Source organism: Myotis yumanensis, unplaced genomic scaffold, assembly GCF_028538775.1.
Source record: "Myotis yumanensis isolate MYYU_CA2020_CCGP unplaced genomic scaffold, mMyoYum1.0.hap1 SCAF_5, whole genome shotgun sequence".
Taxonomy (NCBI): domain Eukaryota; kingdom Metazoa; phylum Chordata; class Mammalia; order Chiroptera; family Vespertilionidae; genus Myotis; species Myotis yumanensis.
This window is the reverse complement of record NW_027223756.1, coordinates 21,905,719-21,922,967: the sequence shown is the minus strand read 5'-3', so window position 1 is coordinate 21,922,967 and position 17,249 is coordinate 21,905,719. Positions and strand designations below refer to the sequence as shown.

General features: G+C 47.4%; 1 protein-coding gene and 1 non-coding gene across 4 annotated transcripts in view; one reads left to right on the top strand and one right to left on the bottom strand.

Moving 5' to 3' along the window:
• The window catches only part of SH3TC2 (SH3 domain and tetratricopeptide repeats 2), a 51,752-nt gene that overhangs the window by 24,597 nt on the left and 9,906 nt on the right, over nt 1–17,249 (bottom strand). For all 3 annotated transcript variants that reach the window (XM_070417116.1, XM_070417113.1, XM_070417115.1), the window contains exons 3-8: nt 13,936–14,063; nt 10,691–10,796; nt 9,618–9,761; nt 7,911–8,112; nt 7,077–7,150; nt 3,956–4,151 (exon numbers count right to left, since the gene is read on the bottom strand). In XM_070417116.1, coding sequence (XP_070273217.1) covers nt 3,956–4,151; nt 7,077–7,150; nt 7,911–8,112; nt 9,618–9,761; nt 10,691–10,796; nt 13,936–14,063 — 850 coding nt within the window. The remainder of the gene's footprint in view (nt 1–3,955; nt 4,152–7,076; nt 7,151–7,910; nt 8,113–9,617; nt 9,762–10,690; nt 10,797–13,935; nt 14,064–17,249) is intronic.
• LOC139011819 (U6 spliceosomal RNA) lies at nt 12,392–12,498 on the top strand. Its single transcript, XR_011471652.1, has one exon. It is a non-coding gene; the product is annotated as a U6 spliceosomal RNA (small nuclear RNA).

Genomic DNA, 17,249 nt, shown 5'->3' with positions numbered 1-17,249 from the left:
CCTACGACTAAACTTATTTGAGATGAAAAGAATTATACCATCCCAATTTCTGTAGAACTCTTAAATTTTACAAAGCATTCCTGAATTTACTATTTCATTTGCCCTTCCTAACGGCCCTGTGATGTAGATACTTTTATCCATATTTGGGGATAAAGATTCAGAAAGGTTCAGAAGGACACAGCTAGAAAGTGGGAAAGCTGAGACCAAAGTTGAGGGCTCCCGTCTCAGCATCCACTGCCTCATGGCTGATCTGCTTACGTCCTGAGGCCCAGGTATTTGGAGAGTCCAAGAAGGTAGGCAAATGCTGAGTGGTTTCCAGCATGGAGGGGGTTAGAGGAGTTTTTATTGATTTTTTAGAGCAAGAGATAGAGAGGTGGAACCATCGATGAGAAACATCAATCGTCTGCCTCCTGCACATCCCTTACTGGGGATTGAGCCCACAACCCAGGCATGTGCTCTGACTAGGATTTGAACTGAGGACCTCTTGGTTCATGGTTTGACGCTCAACCACTGAGCCACACTGGCCAGACAATATTTAAATTTATTTTTAAATTTAGGCATTTAAGTATATAAATTTCCTTTAAGTAACAGTATTAAAATGAACTATATCTATTACAATGGGAATAAAGCCTAAATTTACAAAGTCATTTGAGAAAAAGGCCAGCTACAGGGAAAAAAATTTATATAAACTTTTAATTACACAGAACCATAGAATGCTTGCTTATGAACAAATACCTATTTTTAAAATGTCTCAGACTAAGGACTGGAAACACATATCACCTTCACATAGAGTTTGCCTCTGGGGTGGGAATCTGACCAGAGGATGAGAGTGGGAAGGGAAAAGGCGTCTTCAGTTAGATAAAAAGATATGGTTTCTTTAAAACACACACACACACACACACACACACACATACACACACACACACACAAACAACACACAGAGATCGATTTAAAAACAAAATCACATTATTTTTTAAAGGAAGGATGTGGAGTTCTGTCATTCTCAAAAGCTCTGAGATTCCCGAAGCCACTCTGGCCAAATGCAAAGACAGACTGGAATGCCTGCCAGTCGTAAGAACTTGTCTTCCAGCTGCTGTTGCTGTGAACTGGGGAGCTGGTATTGAAATCTGTGCTCTAAAGGAGGAAACCCACAAATCTGCTCCTGTGGACAAGCACAATCCCTTTCCCACGTGTCAGAGACAGCAAATCTGACGCCGAAAAAAACAGCTTTGATTGATAAATTGATTAATTAACACATACATACATACATACACACACACACACACACACACACACACACACACACACACACACTTTAGGGAGTAGTATACCAGACAGGGGGGCAACAGGTAGGAAGAGGATGGAGACTTCAGCAAATGATGGACCATCTTCAGAAACTTGACACCAAACAAACATGGGCTAAGAGTGACACCCAGTGGCCAACCACCAGCACAGCCCACAGGAATGGTTCCCAGGACTTCCACCCCTGGCTGCTGCTTGTGTCCAGGATGTTTGTGGGGTCTCCCTGACTGCTGCTTCAGGGAGGTCTGTAATCCAGAGAGTGCCTTGTGGGGATGCAATGAGCCAGTTCTCCTCTCCTCCCCTCCTTGCACCCATCCCTACCTCCTGCTCCCTTTCCCTTTCCCTACCACGTGTGCAGTCTCTGCAGCATTGGGTCTCACAGGTGACAGGTGTAGGACAACAGAGGACACTGTGGAAATAAGGAGAAGGTCTCATGCCACCACTGGGTACAGGGGCTGATGTTCTCCAGGGTGAGAGTGTATCCCCGACAACTGAGCAGCTATGAAACATGAATTTCGTGGCACTGTGTCATTGTCATTTGGGACAAGGTATGAGGTGAAGTCCAGATATAATTTATCAAATCTGACATCTGCCCACAATCTCCTATTATAACGGTCTCTCAAAGGTTACCACCCACAACAGTCACAGCAATAACAAATGCTAACACATTCACCACACACACACACACACACACACACACACAGTGTCAGGTACCACCCTAAGTACCTGACATGTATGAACTCATTTCAACTCATGCCAATCCTATGAAAAAACATGATCACTGTAAGCAGTTTACAGATGACAGAACTGAGGCGTAGAGAGACAAGTCCACATCCCCACAGTCACAGCGGGTCAGCGCATGGAGACAGGCCGAGCTCGCATGGCCCTGAATGCCTTTCTAGCGGTTTGGCTCTGAAAGTCTTGATTGCTAAGCTACGCTGTCTCCCATGACCAATGACCTCGCAATGACCAGTGACCTGCTAGTGACCAATCCCAAAGGCCTTCAATCGTGTTAAGCATCACACACACACCCTCCCTGTGGCTGGTTCTTCCCTCTCAGCAGGCTCCCCCGTCTCCTATTCTACTTTCCTCTGCTCTGTAACGGACCTCGTTGGAAACGCTCATTGGATATAATGCCAGGATTCTGGAGTTCCAGACCCAAGGCCCTGAGTCCAGCCTTCTCACTCCTGGGCCTTCACTTCCCGCACCGTAAAATGAGGGTGGTTTGCCCAGTGGTCTCACCTTGGCTGCACCCTGGCCCCACCTGAAGCACTTTCATAACCAAAGCTGCCCAGGCTCCACCCAGACCAATAAGATAGAACCTTGAAGGGTCGGACACAGTTGGTCCTTAGCAGTGCCCTCTCCTCTCTATACCCCCGCTCCTTCTCTAGGGCCACCAGCCTCTGCCTTCTTTCTGGTCACCTGCTTCAGGTCCTCCCTCGCCCGTGCACGCCTCACCCAAAGCCAAGGTCAGCTTCCTAGAGAGAAGTTCCAGTCGCATCACGTCACCTTGCTCGGACCTTCTCAGTGGCTCCCCATTCCCTGCCAGGTAAAAGACAGGCTGGCCCAGCGTTTCTAGCCTTCCCCATCACGGCCCGTGAAACCGTGGCGGCACCAGTGCCCTCCTGGTAACCTGCCTCCCCCAGGACAGGAGTCGTTCCGCAATATCGCCTCCCTTTCCCACCTGCCACCTCCTCTCCCCATTTACATCTGCTGAGATGTCTTACATCGTGCAGAACTGAACTCAAATGTCACCTTGTCCGTGAAAGTTCTCTTGCCACCCTTTCCTCCTTGCAGACGCCCACAGCACTCCACCCCCTGCAGGAGCTCAGTGGCTGATCTGTCTGGTTTAGAGTTCCTTGGGTTCCCACATTTCTGCGCAGGGAAAATGACCTTCTGTCTCCTCTCCCACAAAAGGCAGGGCTTTGAGAGAGTTCTGCCCTGGATCCACTCTCCCCGGGGCTCTTTCCCACAAGAGAAGGGGACCCAGTCTGAGTGCTCAGAGCTGAGACATGGGCCATGTTTTCCTGGTGTGCAGTCTCTATTAGCAGCCAACTCTGTGTTCCCTCTCATTTCCTGGGCCCAGGCTTCCTACCGTTTCCTATCCCTGTGCAGGAAGCTGCCCCAGAGAGCCTGGGCAGACAGTGGGGGAGCAGGCTGGCCAGCTGCACCCAGCCCAGCCCTGTGGACTGAAGGCAGGAAGGACTAAAAGATGCACTCCGCAGTCCAGCCCAACACCAACGTCACACATGAAGCTGTCAGCAGGCAGACCTATATGGGAGGGACTCTCCACTGACCAAGCTGTAATCTATAGGCCCCTGGGAGTACACGTCTCTTGATGGGGCCCCTACATTAGATCAGATGCGAGGCCGAATACAAGGACCAATACTGCACACTCAGGGCCCTTAGCAGGCCTTTCCCCTTGCACAGAGGGAAGCCCCAGGTACCAGCTGTTGAAAGCACCTGAACTCTCTCCCTGATCAGTCACCCCCTCCTTCCTGTCACTCCTGTGTCACCCTGCCTGTCAGTGTGCTCCTCTGGCTCCATGTTTCCAGGGAACTGAAGCTCATCTGCAACCCTGCTCAGGATGGGGGGCTCCTGAGGAAGGCAGCCCAGCTCCAGGGTGAAGCAGGGGTCTCTCCGTCACACTCACGTTGGGGAGTAAGAGTCGGGATCTATGTTCCTGGTGGGGACAAAGCCCACTTCTCCGGAGCACGCCGACTTCCCAATGAACCACTGAAGCCCAGGTATGACAAAGCCCACGATCTCGATGCTTTCTCCCTGGCGGAGGTTCAGTTCGTCCTTTTCTTCCCTCTCGTAGTCCTTCCAGGCCTTACATTTTCCTCTGCCTGCGGGGAAACAGCACACAGGTCAGCTAAGTGCGGCAGAAACAGCCGAGCCTCCCACTAGCTTTCAATGCAATGTGAAGGGAGGGGTTCCCATACTTTAGAACTTCAAGGATCAGTAAAATTCCCTCCCCCGCAAAAAAAGAAATTCACAGGAATGACATAGGACAGTTGGCTTTTCATTTTGCCAAACTAGGACATTCAACAAAAGGAACAGCCAAGCACTTTCGCCATCACTTTATAAAGAAAAGATGTTTGAACACACTGAGGCAAGATAATCTCAGAATCTGGATGTACCCGAACTCAGTAAAGTTCGCTTGTGGAAAACCGCGAAGCTCACTATACCAGTGATGGCGAACCTTTTGAGCTCGGCGTGTCAGCATTTTGAAAAACCCTAACTTAACTCTGGTGCCACGTCACATATAGAAATGTTTTGATATTTGCAACCATAGCAAAACAAAGACTTATATTTTTGATATTTATGTTATATATTTAACTGCCATTTAACAAAGAAAAATCAACCAAAAAAATGAGTTCACGTGTCACCTCTGACACGCGTGTCATAGGTTCGCCATCACTGCACTATACTGTCCACAGCCTGTGTGCCAGCATCGTGTGAACACGTCATCATGGTCGGCGCGACTCCACAGACCAGGGTGAGAGCCACTGTAGGATCTCCTCCTTCCCCCCCAGCTCCTGTGGCCCCTGTGGCCCCCCGCCTCCCCAGCTGTAAAATGGGAGCAGCAAGAATGCCTTCTCTTACGAATACTGGGAAGAGTCACAATGACTGGTACCCAGTCAACCCGCAACCACCGTCAGCCCCTATCACTGGCGAACAGAAAACTGCCGATGGCTTAGCAGTGGTCGGCAAACCACGGCTCGCGAGCCACATGCGGCTCTTTGGCACCTTGAGTGTGGCTCTTCCACAAAATACCGACTTCTGTGCATGGGCCACGAAGTTTCAATCGCACTGTAAGTGTGCGCCCACACGTGGTATTTTGTGGAAGAGTCACACTCAAGGGGCCAAAGAGCCACGTGTGGCTCGCGAGCCGTGGTTTGCCGACCACAGGGAGGGATCTCGAAGTCCCCCCTTCAGACTGTGGTCATTGCCCAGCTTGATGAATTGCCCAGCGAGGACCGAGCAATGACGTATTTATGAGCATGTACTGTCCATCTGCAAAGACCTTTTGTGTCCGTTTTCTCAGATCTCCGCAGGAGCCCCAGAGCGACGACCGGAACCCTCTTTGTATGGGTTAGAAAGTGGGGGGCCCAGAGAAGCACGAGAACAGTGCGTGAGAAGCCGGGTCCCTCCACTGCGGGTGACCCTGCTTTCTGCTGATTCTCCTCTGACTGACAGCACGGTTTTCCATGTGCCTTGGTTTCCATATTTCCTTCAGCTGCTCTGCTAAAGCTACTGGCTTTCCCCCCCGACATTTTTGGCCCAAGTTTCCATTGATAGTGTCTTCAAGATCAGAAATTTCCACCCATTTGTGGGTTTTATGGTAAAACTTATGAACGAGGCAGTTCAGCATAATGAGGGCCTGTGAATTGGCCGAGGTCACACTGGCTTTAAGTTGTGGAGTCAGAATTTGAACCCAGAACAGAACTCACAGCCCCATGCTCATAACTAACTACAAGGCTAGATGGCCTCAGATAGTCAAAAATCTTGTTTATGGCCGTCGCAGATTAGATTTAATATCTGGGTTCCATAATTCCCACTATTTCTTTTTTTGTAAGTATCATTCAGGCTTAGAACTTACAAAATTTTACTTTTTGCTGGGGGTAGGGGGTGGGGGGAAGTACTCTAAGGATGAAGATGAAAGGAATTTATATTCTAGGTATCTAGCAAACATTAAAGTTTATTATCCACTAGACACATACATATACACACATAGACATACACATACATACAGATACAGATTGCCTAAAATGTATGTGTACATATGTGTGTGTGTATTTTGTTTATTTATGCAAAAAATAGTTACTAGTTACCCACTCAGTGCCAGGCATTCTTACTCTTCCTAAATTCAAGATTAATTTCACAAATCTTTAGGGGAAATTAAAAACTTTTTGACCAGAGATTGAAATCAGGCAGCCTGCTGCAAAAGGTAAGATTTCCTTCTTTTTTATGGCTGAGTAGTATTCCATTATGTAAATGTACCACAGCTTTTTTATCCACTCATCTAACGATAGGCACTTGGGCTGCTGCCGAATCTTGGCCATTGTAAATAGCGCTGCAAGGAACATAGATGGATCTGGAGATTATTATGTTTAGTGAAACAAGCCAGTCAGAGAAAGACAAGTACCATATGATCTTAATTATATGTGGAGTCTAATGAGCAAAATAAACTATGGGTACAGACTGACAGCTGTCAGAGGGGAGGGGGCTGAGGCTGGGTGAAAAGGGTGAAGGGATTAAGCAAAGATAAAAAAGAAAGACTCATGGACACAGACACTGGTATCACGATTGCCAAAGGGAAAGGGGTTGGGGGAAGTAGAAGGTAAAGGGGGGATAATGGTGATGGAAGAAGACTTGGAGTGGTCAATACACAACACACTATACCTGGAACCTATTAATTTGATTAACAATGTCACCCCAATAAATTCAATTTTTAAAAAAGAAAGCAAGCAGCCTGTTTTCCCCCAGGTCTTTAAATCCCTAAGGTCCCTATCATTCCCCACCATCTTTCATCCAGGCCCTCACGCATGTGCTTTCTGCCTGCTCTTACAGGCACCTGCATCTGCAGCCCTGGATGGAGACCCCTCACTGTACAGGTGAGGAGACACATGTACAGACAGTAACTGGCTTCCCCGAATCCAGTCAGCAGCTGGGGCGAGACAGGAATTCAGATCTACTGACTCCAAACCTGCAGATGAAATTAGGGCAACATTATCTCCCTGACAACACTCTCTTCAACTCAGCCGTACCAATCTGATAGGAGCCCGTCCAATCCCTCTTTCTGGGAAGGCCACAGCTTCCCGGATAATTCTTCAGGAACCATCTGCCAATGGAAACACAGGGTTTGCAAATATGGATTTCAAAAAATCAGAGCAGAGAGCGAAACAGTCCATTAAAACAACAGTGATGGTCGTGATGATGTGTGATGGTTATGACTTGGCCCGGGGCTGGCAGGCATTACTGAGCACTTACTTTGTACGGGGCACTGTGCGAGGGAGAGGGGTCAGCCTGCCGGCATGTTTGCCGGCTTTGCAGTGAGTGTGCCAGTTAAATAACTAACAACTGATCCCTTTCCATTCTCACCATCAGGTTCTCTGCCAGAGCCGCACACGGGTCCCCGGCCTGGGTAATGTCCGTTGCAACAATGTATGTTTGAGTTCACAGTAGCCTCCAGTAAGGATTCTCACATTTTAGTGTAAAAAGCATCCCCCTGTGCTTAAGGGGAGCTTATACTAAATGCAGGTTCCTGGATCCAACCCCAAGAGAGTTTGAGGAGGGCTAGGGGGTTTAAATTTGTAGTAAAATCCCCAAGGGATTATGATACAAATGGTCCCCATTCCCCACATTGAGAAATACCACATTGGAGACCAGATAGAATATTACCCTTTAGGTACAATGCCCATCTGACATTGACAGTTGTCTCCGATGCCATCAAACCTTGACCATTACAAAATATAAAAGAGAAAAAGCCACCTAGATTGTGTCCCCTCCCTGGCAGCACGGAAGCCCCGCATGCCCGCTCCGTTCCGCACAGACCTGGGTGTGCTCTGGGACCCTCTCCCAGGAGGCGGGAGGCTACTCACTGGTGGAAAGGGAGCAGCAGAGGTTCCAGGGCTGACACCGGCACCAGGCCTCGCTGACCGGTCACCAGGGACATGCCTTCGCACTCGGACCCGCCGTCAGCTGTTTTCACTGAGATCAGCTCGCCCTCGCCGAGTGTCAGACACTCGCCTTCCTGCTCAGCTGGCTGAGCCACGGCACACGTAGCTCTGCAGAAGAAGTGGCCTGCAGATAACGAGAAAAGCCCTTCCGAGGAGTCGCAGGAAGCGGAAAGGGGTTATCACACTATGTCGCATCTCTCTCCATGGCCCAGACACGTCTCTTTCTGGGAGAAAAGCACACAGTTGGTCAAGAGGGGGAGAGGCCACTGCAGGAGATTCTTGTAATCTCAGAAAACTGGTATCAGAAAGAAAGCCACTAAGAGGAATTCACTTAAAACAGACACTGAAAGCCTGGAAGCCTGGCCGGTGTGGCTCGGTTGGTTGGTATCCTCCTATGTGCCGAAAGGTTGCCGGTTTAATTCCCAGTCAGGGCATGTGCCCAGGTTTCTGGTTTGATCCCCAATAGGGGGTGTGCAGGAGACAGCCAGTCCGTGCTTCCCTCTAACATCAATTTATTTCTCTCTCTCCCTCTCCCTTCCTCTATATCTAGAAATCAATAAAAATATTTAAATTTAAAAAATAGAAACTAAAAGTTCTGAGTAATTCATGCTAAGGTTTAATTGGCACTTCACCTTATTGAGTGGTCAGGTGGAGCCTTGATCCGACCCTTCCTTGCAAACAGATTGGTGAGAGCTTCAAGCAGTTCCTCAACATCCCTTTCTTTGATCTCACGAAACCTTTTAGGTTTTGCAAGATTTGCAATTTTTATTTTACAATCAAATTCTAGAATACGTTTAGAAAAGTTATTCTCAATCTTGGATGCACATTGGAATTATGTGGGCAACTTTCAAGCTATACCAAAGCCCAGGCCCCCACTCAGGAGATGTCACTAGCCTGGGTGGAGTCCTGGCAAGGGCATCTTCTAAAAACTCCCCAAGATGCCCTGACTCATATGGCTCAGTTGGTTGGGCATCATCCTGTGCACTGGTTAGATTCCTTGTTAGGACACAAACCCGAATTCAGGCTCAATCCCCAGTAGGGGATGTGCAGGAGGCAGCCTACTGATGTTCACTCTCACATTGATGTTTCTCTCTCCCTCTCCCTTCTTCTCTATCTCTAAAAATCAATAAAATTATCTATATATATATATAAAAGGCAAAGTGATTATCCGAACATCTGGTACATATGATGTACACTGACCACCAGGGGGCAGACGCTCAATGCAGGAGCTGCCGAGCTGCGGTGACTTGGCAGTGGCAGTTTTTAAACTTCATAATATTGCACCTAAAGCTAAAAGGGATGTTGCTAAAACCCAAAATGAAACAATGGGAAATTTCCTTTCAATATGCAAGAATCCATGCACCAGGCCACTAGTTTAAAAGTAATAAAATAAAATAAAAACTTCCCAAGTGGTTCCAACATGAGAGAATCAGTGAGACTGGCCAGCAAAACTTCTCATGTGATGTCAACATTAAACTGAGAGAGATATTTGGGGTAATAATATAATAGGTGGGTTCATTTGTAAATATTACCACATTTTAATGGTTTGTGCCTCCTTTGTAACCTGATCATTTCAGGGACTTTGCAAATAAATATCCAGATAAGACCCCACCCCTACTCCCTGCTCACCTTCCTGGGTCAGGAGTGCCAGGAATATTGTCTCCAAGTGTTTATCATCTACGGACACTTGGACCTCTGTGTCCTCCACCAATCCGCAGTTGAGCCAGTACTTGTGGTCGAAGAGAAGATGCTCCAGACACGCAGACACATAGCCTAGGAAGGCAAGGCCACAAGGGTCCTGAGCAACATGACTGCGGCCACCAGCTGAGCACAGAGGAGTGTGAGCGAGCCCCTCCTTAAGGTCCCTCCCAGGCTCTGGTCCCCAACTCGTCCCTGTTTCACAGGAATTGGAAGAGCATACATTGGTAGCTTAACAATTTCTAGAATGAATTTATTCTTGTCAGCATCTGTTAGGAAATATAAGGCATTTTAAGTGATATTTACGATTTTCAACACAGTTATGGGTCTCCATAAATGCACAGTGAGATGACCAAACCCCGTTACTTTTTTCTAATGTAGCCACGGAGGAATCTCCAAGATGACAATGCTGAGTCTGGGGGTTCCTGGCTCCCCCTTCAAGTTCCCCTGAGCTGAGGCTCACATTCCTGTCCCCCTGGAGATACAGTGGCTGGGGTGGGGGTTCTCCATGGCCCACAAAAGAGCCAGGACTTTTTCAACATCCCCACTCTGATCCTCCACCTCACGCAGGCCCAGTAAGCTCTCCTTAGTTAAAATCCAACCAGAAACCATGCAAATTGCAGAATCCTAACAATTATGGGTAGTACTTTAAGGAGCTACTCTGATCTCACTCAAGACCGGCTCCTTTTTGTCAGCCACCAAGTTCACATCTATCTCAGCACTTTGAATTTAGTCTCGACCAGTAACTACTGCCAGTTGACTGGCTGTCTAATAAAGAAGTCTCTCCCTGAATACAAAGCAGGGCTGTGTTCGGCATTTTAGAGTAACAGTTAACATTGGCTTTAGTTTAGTTCAGGCATTCTGTGATATTTCAAAATTAACATCCATGTTAGGGCTCTACCTCTTTTAATGCTCTGAGCCAAACCAATTCCTTCTCGTCAAGCCCTGCAGCGGGGCGGCTCTGTGGCGTGGGCGCTCGTCCCCCCGCCTGCTCCCTGCCGTACCTAAGCTCAGGTAGGTGGAGAACTTCCAGATTTCCTCCACGGTCTTGAAGGTGATGAGGAACTGGGCCTGCTGGGACTGGATGCCCACCAACCTGGCTGAGAGGTCCTGAGCAAAGAGAACGGTGAGTCAGCCGGGCGACAGTGTCCTGTTAACAAGCCCACAGGAGTACAAAATGCTTTGTATCAGTTTCTTAATTACGGCGCTGAATTTTATATCAAACACGCACAAAAAGGAAGACAACCTGAATGTCCATCAGAGGAGACTGGTGAAAATGAACTATGGTTCATCCAGACAATGGGATTTGTGATGTCACGCAGCCAAGAAAGAATAAAGACACTCCTATGCACTGATACAGCCTTCGAATATACCCTGCTAAATAGGACAATGGCAGTGACCAAGAGAAACAACACCAGGGTGTAGAACCAAGTGCAGCGAATGCTACCCGTTGTGTAAATGAAATTTTTTAAAGTGAACTAGGGGAGATAAATCAAAGATGGCACCTTTTATTATGAATCTATGTCTACTGATTATTTTTATAAAGTTGGCCAACTACCCTCCAAAAAGGCTGATTTTACTGTCACGTGTTCACAAGCAGAGGGAGAGCAGACCAGCAAGCTCCCCCGACCCCCTTTTAATACCTGAGTCACTGACCAAACTTGGTTTTCCCCTGGAATCTGACTCTGTTGCTTGCCCACGCCTCTGGAGTTGACTGTAATGAGTGATGATCAGAAAGTCCCTGTCTCCCCAGGCCAGGCCCCGCATCACTGATCAACCCTGGAGCCCTGACCTGGGAGAAGCTTGGGGAAAGAAGAGGATGGAAGGACCCAAAGGAAGAGCCCCTCGCTCAGCAAAGCCAGAGTCCTGGTGTTCTGCCGTAGCGGGCCCCGAGGCCCAGGTCCTCAGGATGAAGGGCCCAGTACTCAGGGCAGGGGTCTGGGCAAACATTGTTCTACAGAGAACTTACTATTTGTCAAGTACTCCACCAAGAGCTATATGAGCAATGCCTCCTTTAATTCCCACAGTAACCCCAGGGAAAAGTACAATTACAGTACTTAATCCATTCTAAAATGCATTGTTAACACATTTAACCATTTCTGACACCAAAGATAAGAAAGCATGGCATCACCCTAACCGGTTTGGCTCAGTGGATAGAGTGTCGGCCTGTGGACTCAAGGGTCCCAGGTTTGATTCTGGTCAAGGGCATGTACCTTGATTTCGGGCACATACCCAGTGGGGAGTGTGCAGGAGGCAGCTGATTGATGTTTCTCTCTCATTGATGTTTCTAACTCTCTATCCCTCTCCTTTTCTCTCTGTAAAAAGTCAATAAAATATATATATATATATATATATATATATATATATATATATATAAAGAAAGCATGACATCATACTTAATGGGCAGCATTTATTTTCATCCTTAGAGGTAAACAAAATAATGGTGCGTTTTATAATCAAAGGCCATTTCAGGTTAAATGGAAAATGGGATTATCTGTCTTACAGTCAAGGAGGCCGGGGAGACAGGTTAAGCAGGTCGCCCAAGGTCACCTGCGAGTGCACTGTGGCACCCTGCCTAGATCCAGGTGACGCCAGGCCTCAGCTTTCCCCGAAAGCTGGCCCTGCTGGAGCCTCAGCCCACAGACCCGCTCATTCAGCCAAACCCAGCTCTTGCCCGTGCCCAAAGCGACCTAGGTTAAAAGACACTGCTCGCTTGGGCAGCACATATACTAACATTGGAACGACACGGAGAAGATTAGCATGGCCCCTGTGCAAGGATGACATGCAAATTCGTAAAGCGTTCCATATTTTTTTAAAAAGAAAGAAACTCTATGGTTCCTGAATTCTGAAAATTTAAAACCAAAACCACCCTATTGTTTATGTGATTTACTAGGCATGGAGCACTTAGCGTCCCCCACCCAACCCCCCCAGCGCAATGCCCAGCTCTCTGCAGAACTGTCTCATTCACTCCTCCCCAAAACACAGATGTGATCATTGGTTACATGACAGAGTAATAAAGCACGCTTCTCTTTTAAATATGTATCAGATGAATGCGGAGCCTGTAAAAATAACTAGAACATAAGTTTATTGTGTCAAGTATTGTTTTCCTTCCCCCACCTCTACTGCAACAACTTTTTGTTGGGAGCCATTATAAATCACATATACATCTCCAGTTTACAGCATAATAGGTTTATGGCTCCTCCAAGCCAACTCCCGGTTTGGCCTGGAGTTAAAAGATAACATACCCTCACCCTAAGCACAAACCTGCTACATCTCCGCTGATAAGCCGCATAGCTGCAACATTCCAGAGCTTTTGTTACATCCTTAATGATAGGCTAATCCCATGGACCTCCTATGCCCACCCCTCTCCTCTAGAGCAACATAAATACTACCCGCTGTAAAAATAAAATTGAGGCTTGATCAGAACTCTGTCTTGCCTCCATTTCTTCGCGTCTCCTATCCTCTCATTCCTTTGCAGGATTTGGTGTGGAGTACCCACGATGCGTGCCCTGCAGGTCGGGGCAACTTTTAACCAATTTTGACTTTAGCTCTCCCAGTAAATGCCTCCTGAACTGCAAGCAATTGGGTCATACTCCTCTATGAAAGATCAGAAATCGGTTTACTTACCTTATTGCCTTTTCCTTCTCAACATTCTAATATTTATAGTTACTAATTTTTGATTGGCAATTTTGGTACTTTAAACAAATGGATACTTAGTGGTTAGTTAGCAGTGGCTGAGAAAGGGGATGAAGGGCAGTTATTGCTTAGCGGGTACACTTTCAGTTTGCGATGATGAAAACGTTCTGGAATGACAGTGGAGAGGGTAGCACAGCAATGTGAATGTGCTTAATGTCACCGAACTGTACACCTCAAATGATTAAATTCAATGAAATGTATGTTTTATATATATTAGCACAATAAAAATAATAAAATTCAAGTTCACCAATTTTCTTTTAAGTATACTTAGTAAGGTAGGGATAGTGATTCCCATCCTACAGAGGTTACACAACTTGGGATCATCACACAGCTAAGGATGGCAGATTTGAAAGGGAGTTTTCTCTGGCTCTGCAACACCAGGGGCTCCCCCAATCAGAGTTCCTGCCCTCCTGCTGAGCAGAGAATGTGTCCCTCATTTGTTCAGCCAGATGTTTTCTCAAGAGCCCACTTAATCCCAGTGCTGTCTTGGGTGCTGGGAGCCTATAGCAGAGGATGCACAGGCTGGGAGTTCCTATGCTCTGCCCAAGCTCACCTTAAACAGAGCACGCACCTCCTGGTCCTCGTTCTCCAGCGCCCAGAGCCGCCTCCTGGCTGCTTCCTGCAGGGGGCCATTTACACACCTCCTGGAGCGGCTCTTCACACTGAAGGAGAGTGTCAGGTCTGAAAGAGAACAGGGAGATGGATGAGGTCGGGAATGCAACAGGAGGAAAGAACTAGATAAGCACCAGTGTTTTCCACATCTAAACCCTACAGGGCTGCCCTCATTACTTAGAGGTTACGGGTGATCCTAATGATGCTCGGAGCACCTCCTTGAAACTGTCCCCCAGAAAGAAATGCTGAGGTCCAGATGCCCGGGAATCCCAGGATTTGGTGCACTTGGGTGGGTTATTTCTGCTGTGAGCCAGGTTATTCCTACGCTGCCTGGAACTGAGGTGACAGTGCCAAAGCTGTCGCTGAACGTTCACCAAGCACATCAAGCATTCGCTGGAGAACCAGCGAGGACATATACTTCCTCCTGCAGATAACCTGTGAAAGTTTCTAACTATTTGTGTATTTAGGAAAATGCATTCATATGTCACATTTATGGATTATAATAGATATGATATACTTTAAGCATTTTACATACACACATATTAGTACGTTGTCTCTAACCTGTCTCTTTCTGTTAAGCATTCGTTAATGTTTTGGGGTAATTGGTTAATTATTATAATCTATCTTTAATTTCTCAAATGGCACATTGAATACTACGAGCAGACGCTATCTTAAGTGCTGGACACAGAGGGAAACCTAGTGGCATGGACCCTGTTGGGGCACTTGGAGGTGGGGTGTGCCTTTGGGCAGCGTTGTCGGGAAAGGCCACACTCAGGAGGCTCATCTCAGAACTGCACTTTGCCAGGTGTCTTCTTTAGAGAATCAGTAGCAAGGCCATTACTAATCATCAAACACAATAACCCAGAAGGTGCTGGAATGGATAATCACAGAAGTCTCCCTTCCAGCCCAAACTTGCCAGGACCTCGGCAATTCCCTAGCATGTTAGAGATGGCCCCTATCACACAGGCCTGGGTCCACAGGGCAGTCCTGGGCCCCAACCGTGGAGAGGCCTGTCTTTGACCCAGAAGTCCTGAATGTGCTGTGGCTGTAGACCAGCTCCAACATGACGTGCGCAACTGACCTGGCATTGCGTGAACTTCAGTTGGATGATTGTTGCCTCCCGTTCCTCCCTGGCCTGTGTTCTAATCTCATCCAAGCCCTGCATCGTCGGCAATCCAGGTCCACCCTCCGACGGGCAGCCCCTCTGCACACGGATCTCTAGGAGGAGGGGATGTCCGGGGGGAGGAGTCACACAGACCTGGGCTCAAGGCATGGCTCTGCCCTTACTAACTGCATCACCTGAGCAGTTAATTACTTCCCTATGCTTGACTTGTCTCATTAGCAAAATGGCTGTTAGAGTACCTGTCCCACAGGAGTTTGCAGAGGCTTACTAAACAAGATAATGCACATAGAGGCTTTGTCTGGTGCCTGGTACATTCTAAATGTTCACTAAACACATTAAGCATTAGCTGTTGCCCCTCGCAAATCCCCACGCCCACCCCAGTACTCCAGCAATCACTGTTCTCACTGCCCTCATCTATCACACCTATATTTAACCTTGACTCTGAGCCTCTGATTCCTTTTCACCAAACTTGTCTGTTCTGTTCTTGCAAAACCTAATCCAAACTCCCCTCTGGAATCTCTCTGGTAATGGCCCCTGGTGACTGACAGCCCCCCTCTATATAAATCCCCTTGGACGCATGCCCATGCATCCCTGGATATGACACTCAAAAGACCAGGATGTAAATAAGCAAACTGCTTTTGAGATCTCAGCCAGTGAGAGCTAATACTCGGAGCGGAGCCTCTGGGCCCACTGCGGGATCCCGCAGTGCCCTCTGCACCACCAGACAGGGGCGAAGTCAAGTCCACTCTAGTTCACGGCGAAGTGCATTTTGTCATATTTCCGTCTGGCCTTTTCATCATAATCATGTATCTGATTGATTCTGTCTGCAACTCTTCCTTATAAAGGAGAGGTTGGCAGCGGGAGCTGGGTCCCCCTTCTCTCCCCGTGACCTTCCTGGAAGCAGCGCCCTGGCAGAAAACACTGAAAAAGGAACAAGTTCAGCCTCGGTTGACTAAGTTTCACCTACACATACCCCTTGTTCATTGGCCTTGGCCTTTGGGCACAGATAAGGCAAATGCTGACTCCACTGTGCTCATGAAACGGCAGACGGGGATGCAGCTTTTGGCGGGGACGCAGCTGACAGGCAGACGAGCAGATTGACACAAAAGAAGGAAGCGAAGGGTAAGGTTTTGCTTATTGCCAACCAAGCAGTTTGACAGAATTTGGAACTAGGAAAAGAACAAACCTGGTAAGACACTTACACAATATCGATTTACATGACTGATGTCCTTCAGAACATTCATAACGTAAACCTTTTCCACAAACCTGTTGTCTGCTGGAGAGAAATGCATGATTGGAGGTGCCATGGAGCGTGTGGTTGTGAAAAAGGACCGGGTTTGAATGCCTTTCTCATCACCTACTAGCTGTGGCAGTGGGGAAGTCGCCTCCCTCTCTGAGACTCCGTTTGCCACCGTCAGAATGGGGAGTGTGGTGCCACCTCCCCGAGGTGAGCGAGGCAGGATGGGCAGAACATACGAGGATCACTCAGCACACGCTTGGCACAAGGTTTGCCCTCAAAAGTGGCCCCTTTTACTACAGGACAGAAACCGAGTCTCCTACAGGTTTATCCTCAGGGTCTCGGGTACTAGGGTCGGCCCAGGAGTAGCTCTCTGATGACAGCTCTCCCTTTGCCAGCTTCCCTGAGGTCTCTTAAGGGGACCCTTGAGAGAGGCATGCATTGAGAATAAGATTTTTCTCACATTAATTTCAAAATCTTTTTCTGCTTCTGAACAATTCATACAGATGCCCTTCTGATCAGTCAATCACCTCACACATTCAACCCTTTATTCACTTATTCATTACGTTAACAAATATTTATTGAGAACCTACAATGTAGAAGGTGGTGTCAGGTAGTATATAGAATATAAATGTGACCGCTATGCATTCAATTATTGCTGTATTTATTTACCAGACATTTTCTGAGCACCAGCTATGTACAAGTAATTCCTTTAGATACCATGTAGAATACATAATTATTTAGGAAAAATTACCCCTGATTTTAAAATTTAACCAAATTAACTTGTTAGTACAAGAAGTATGAATGGAGCTCCTAATATATGCCAGATTGTGAAGAGCTTTGAGTATCAGCCTGAGGAGGTTTAACTTAATCTTGACAATGGAGAGCATTGGAA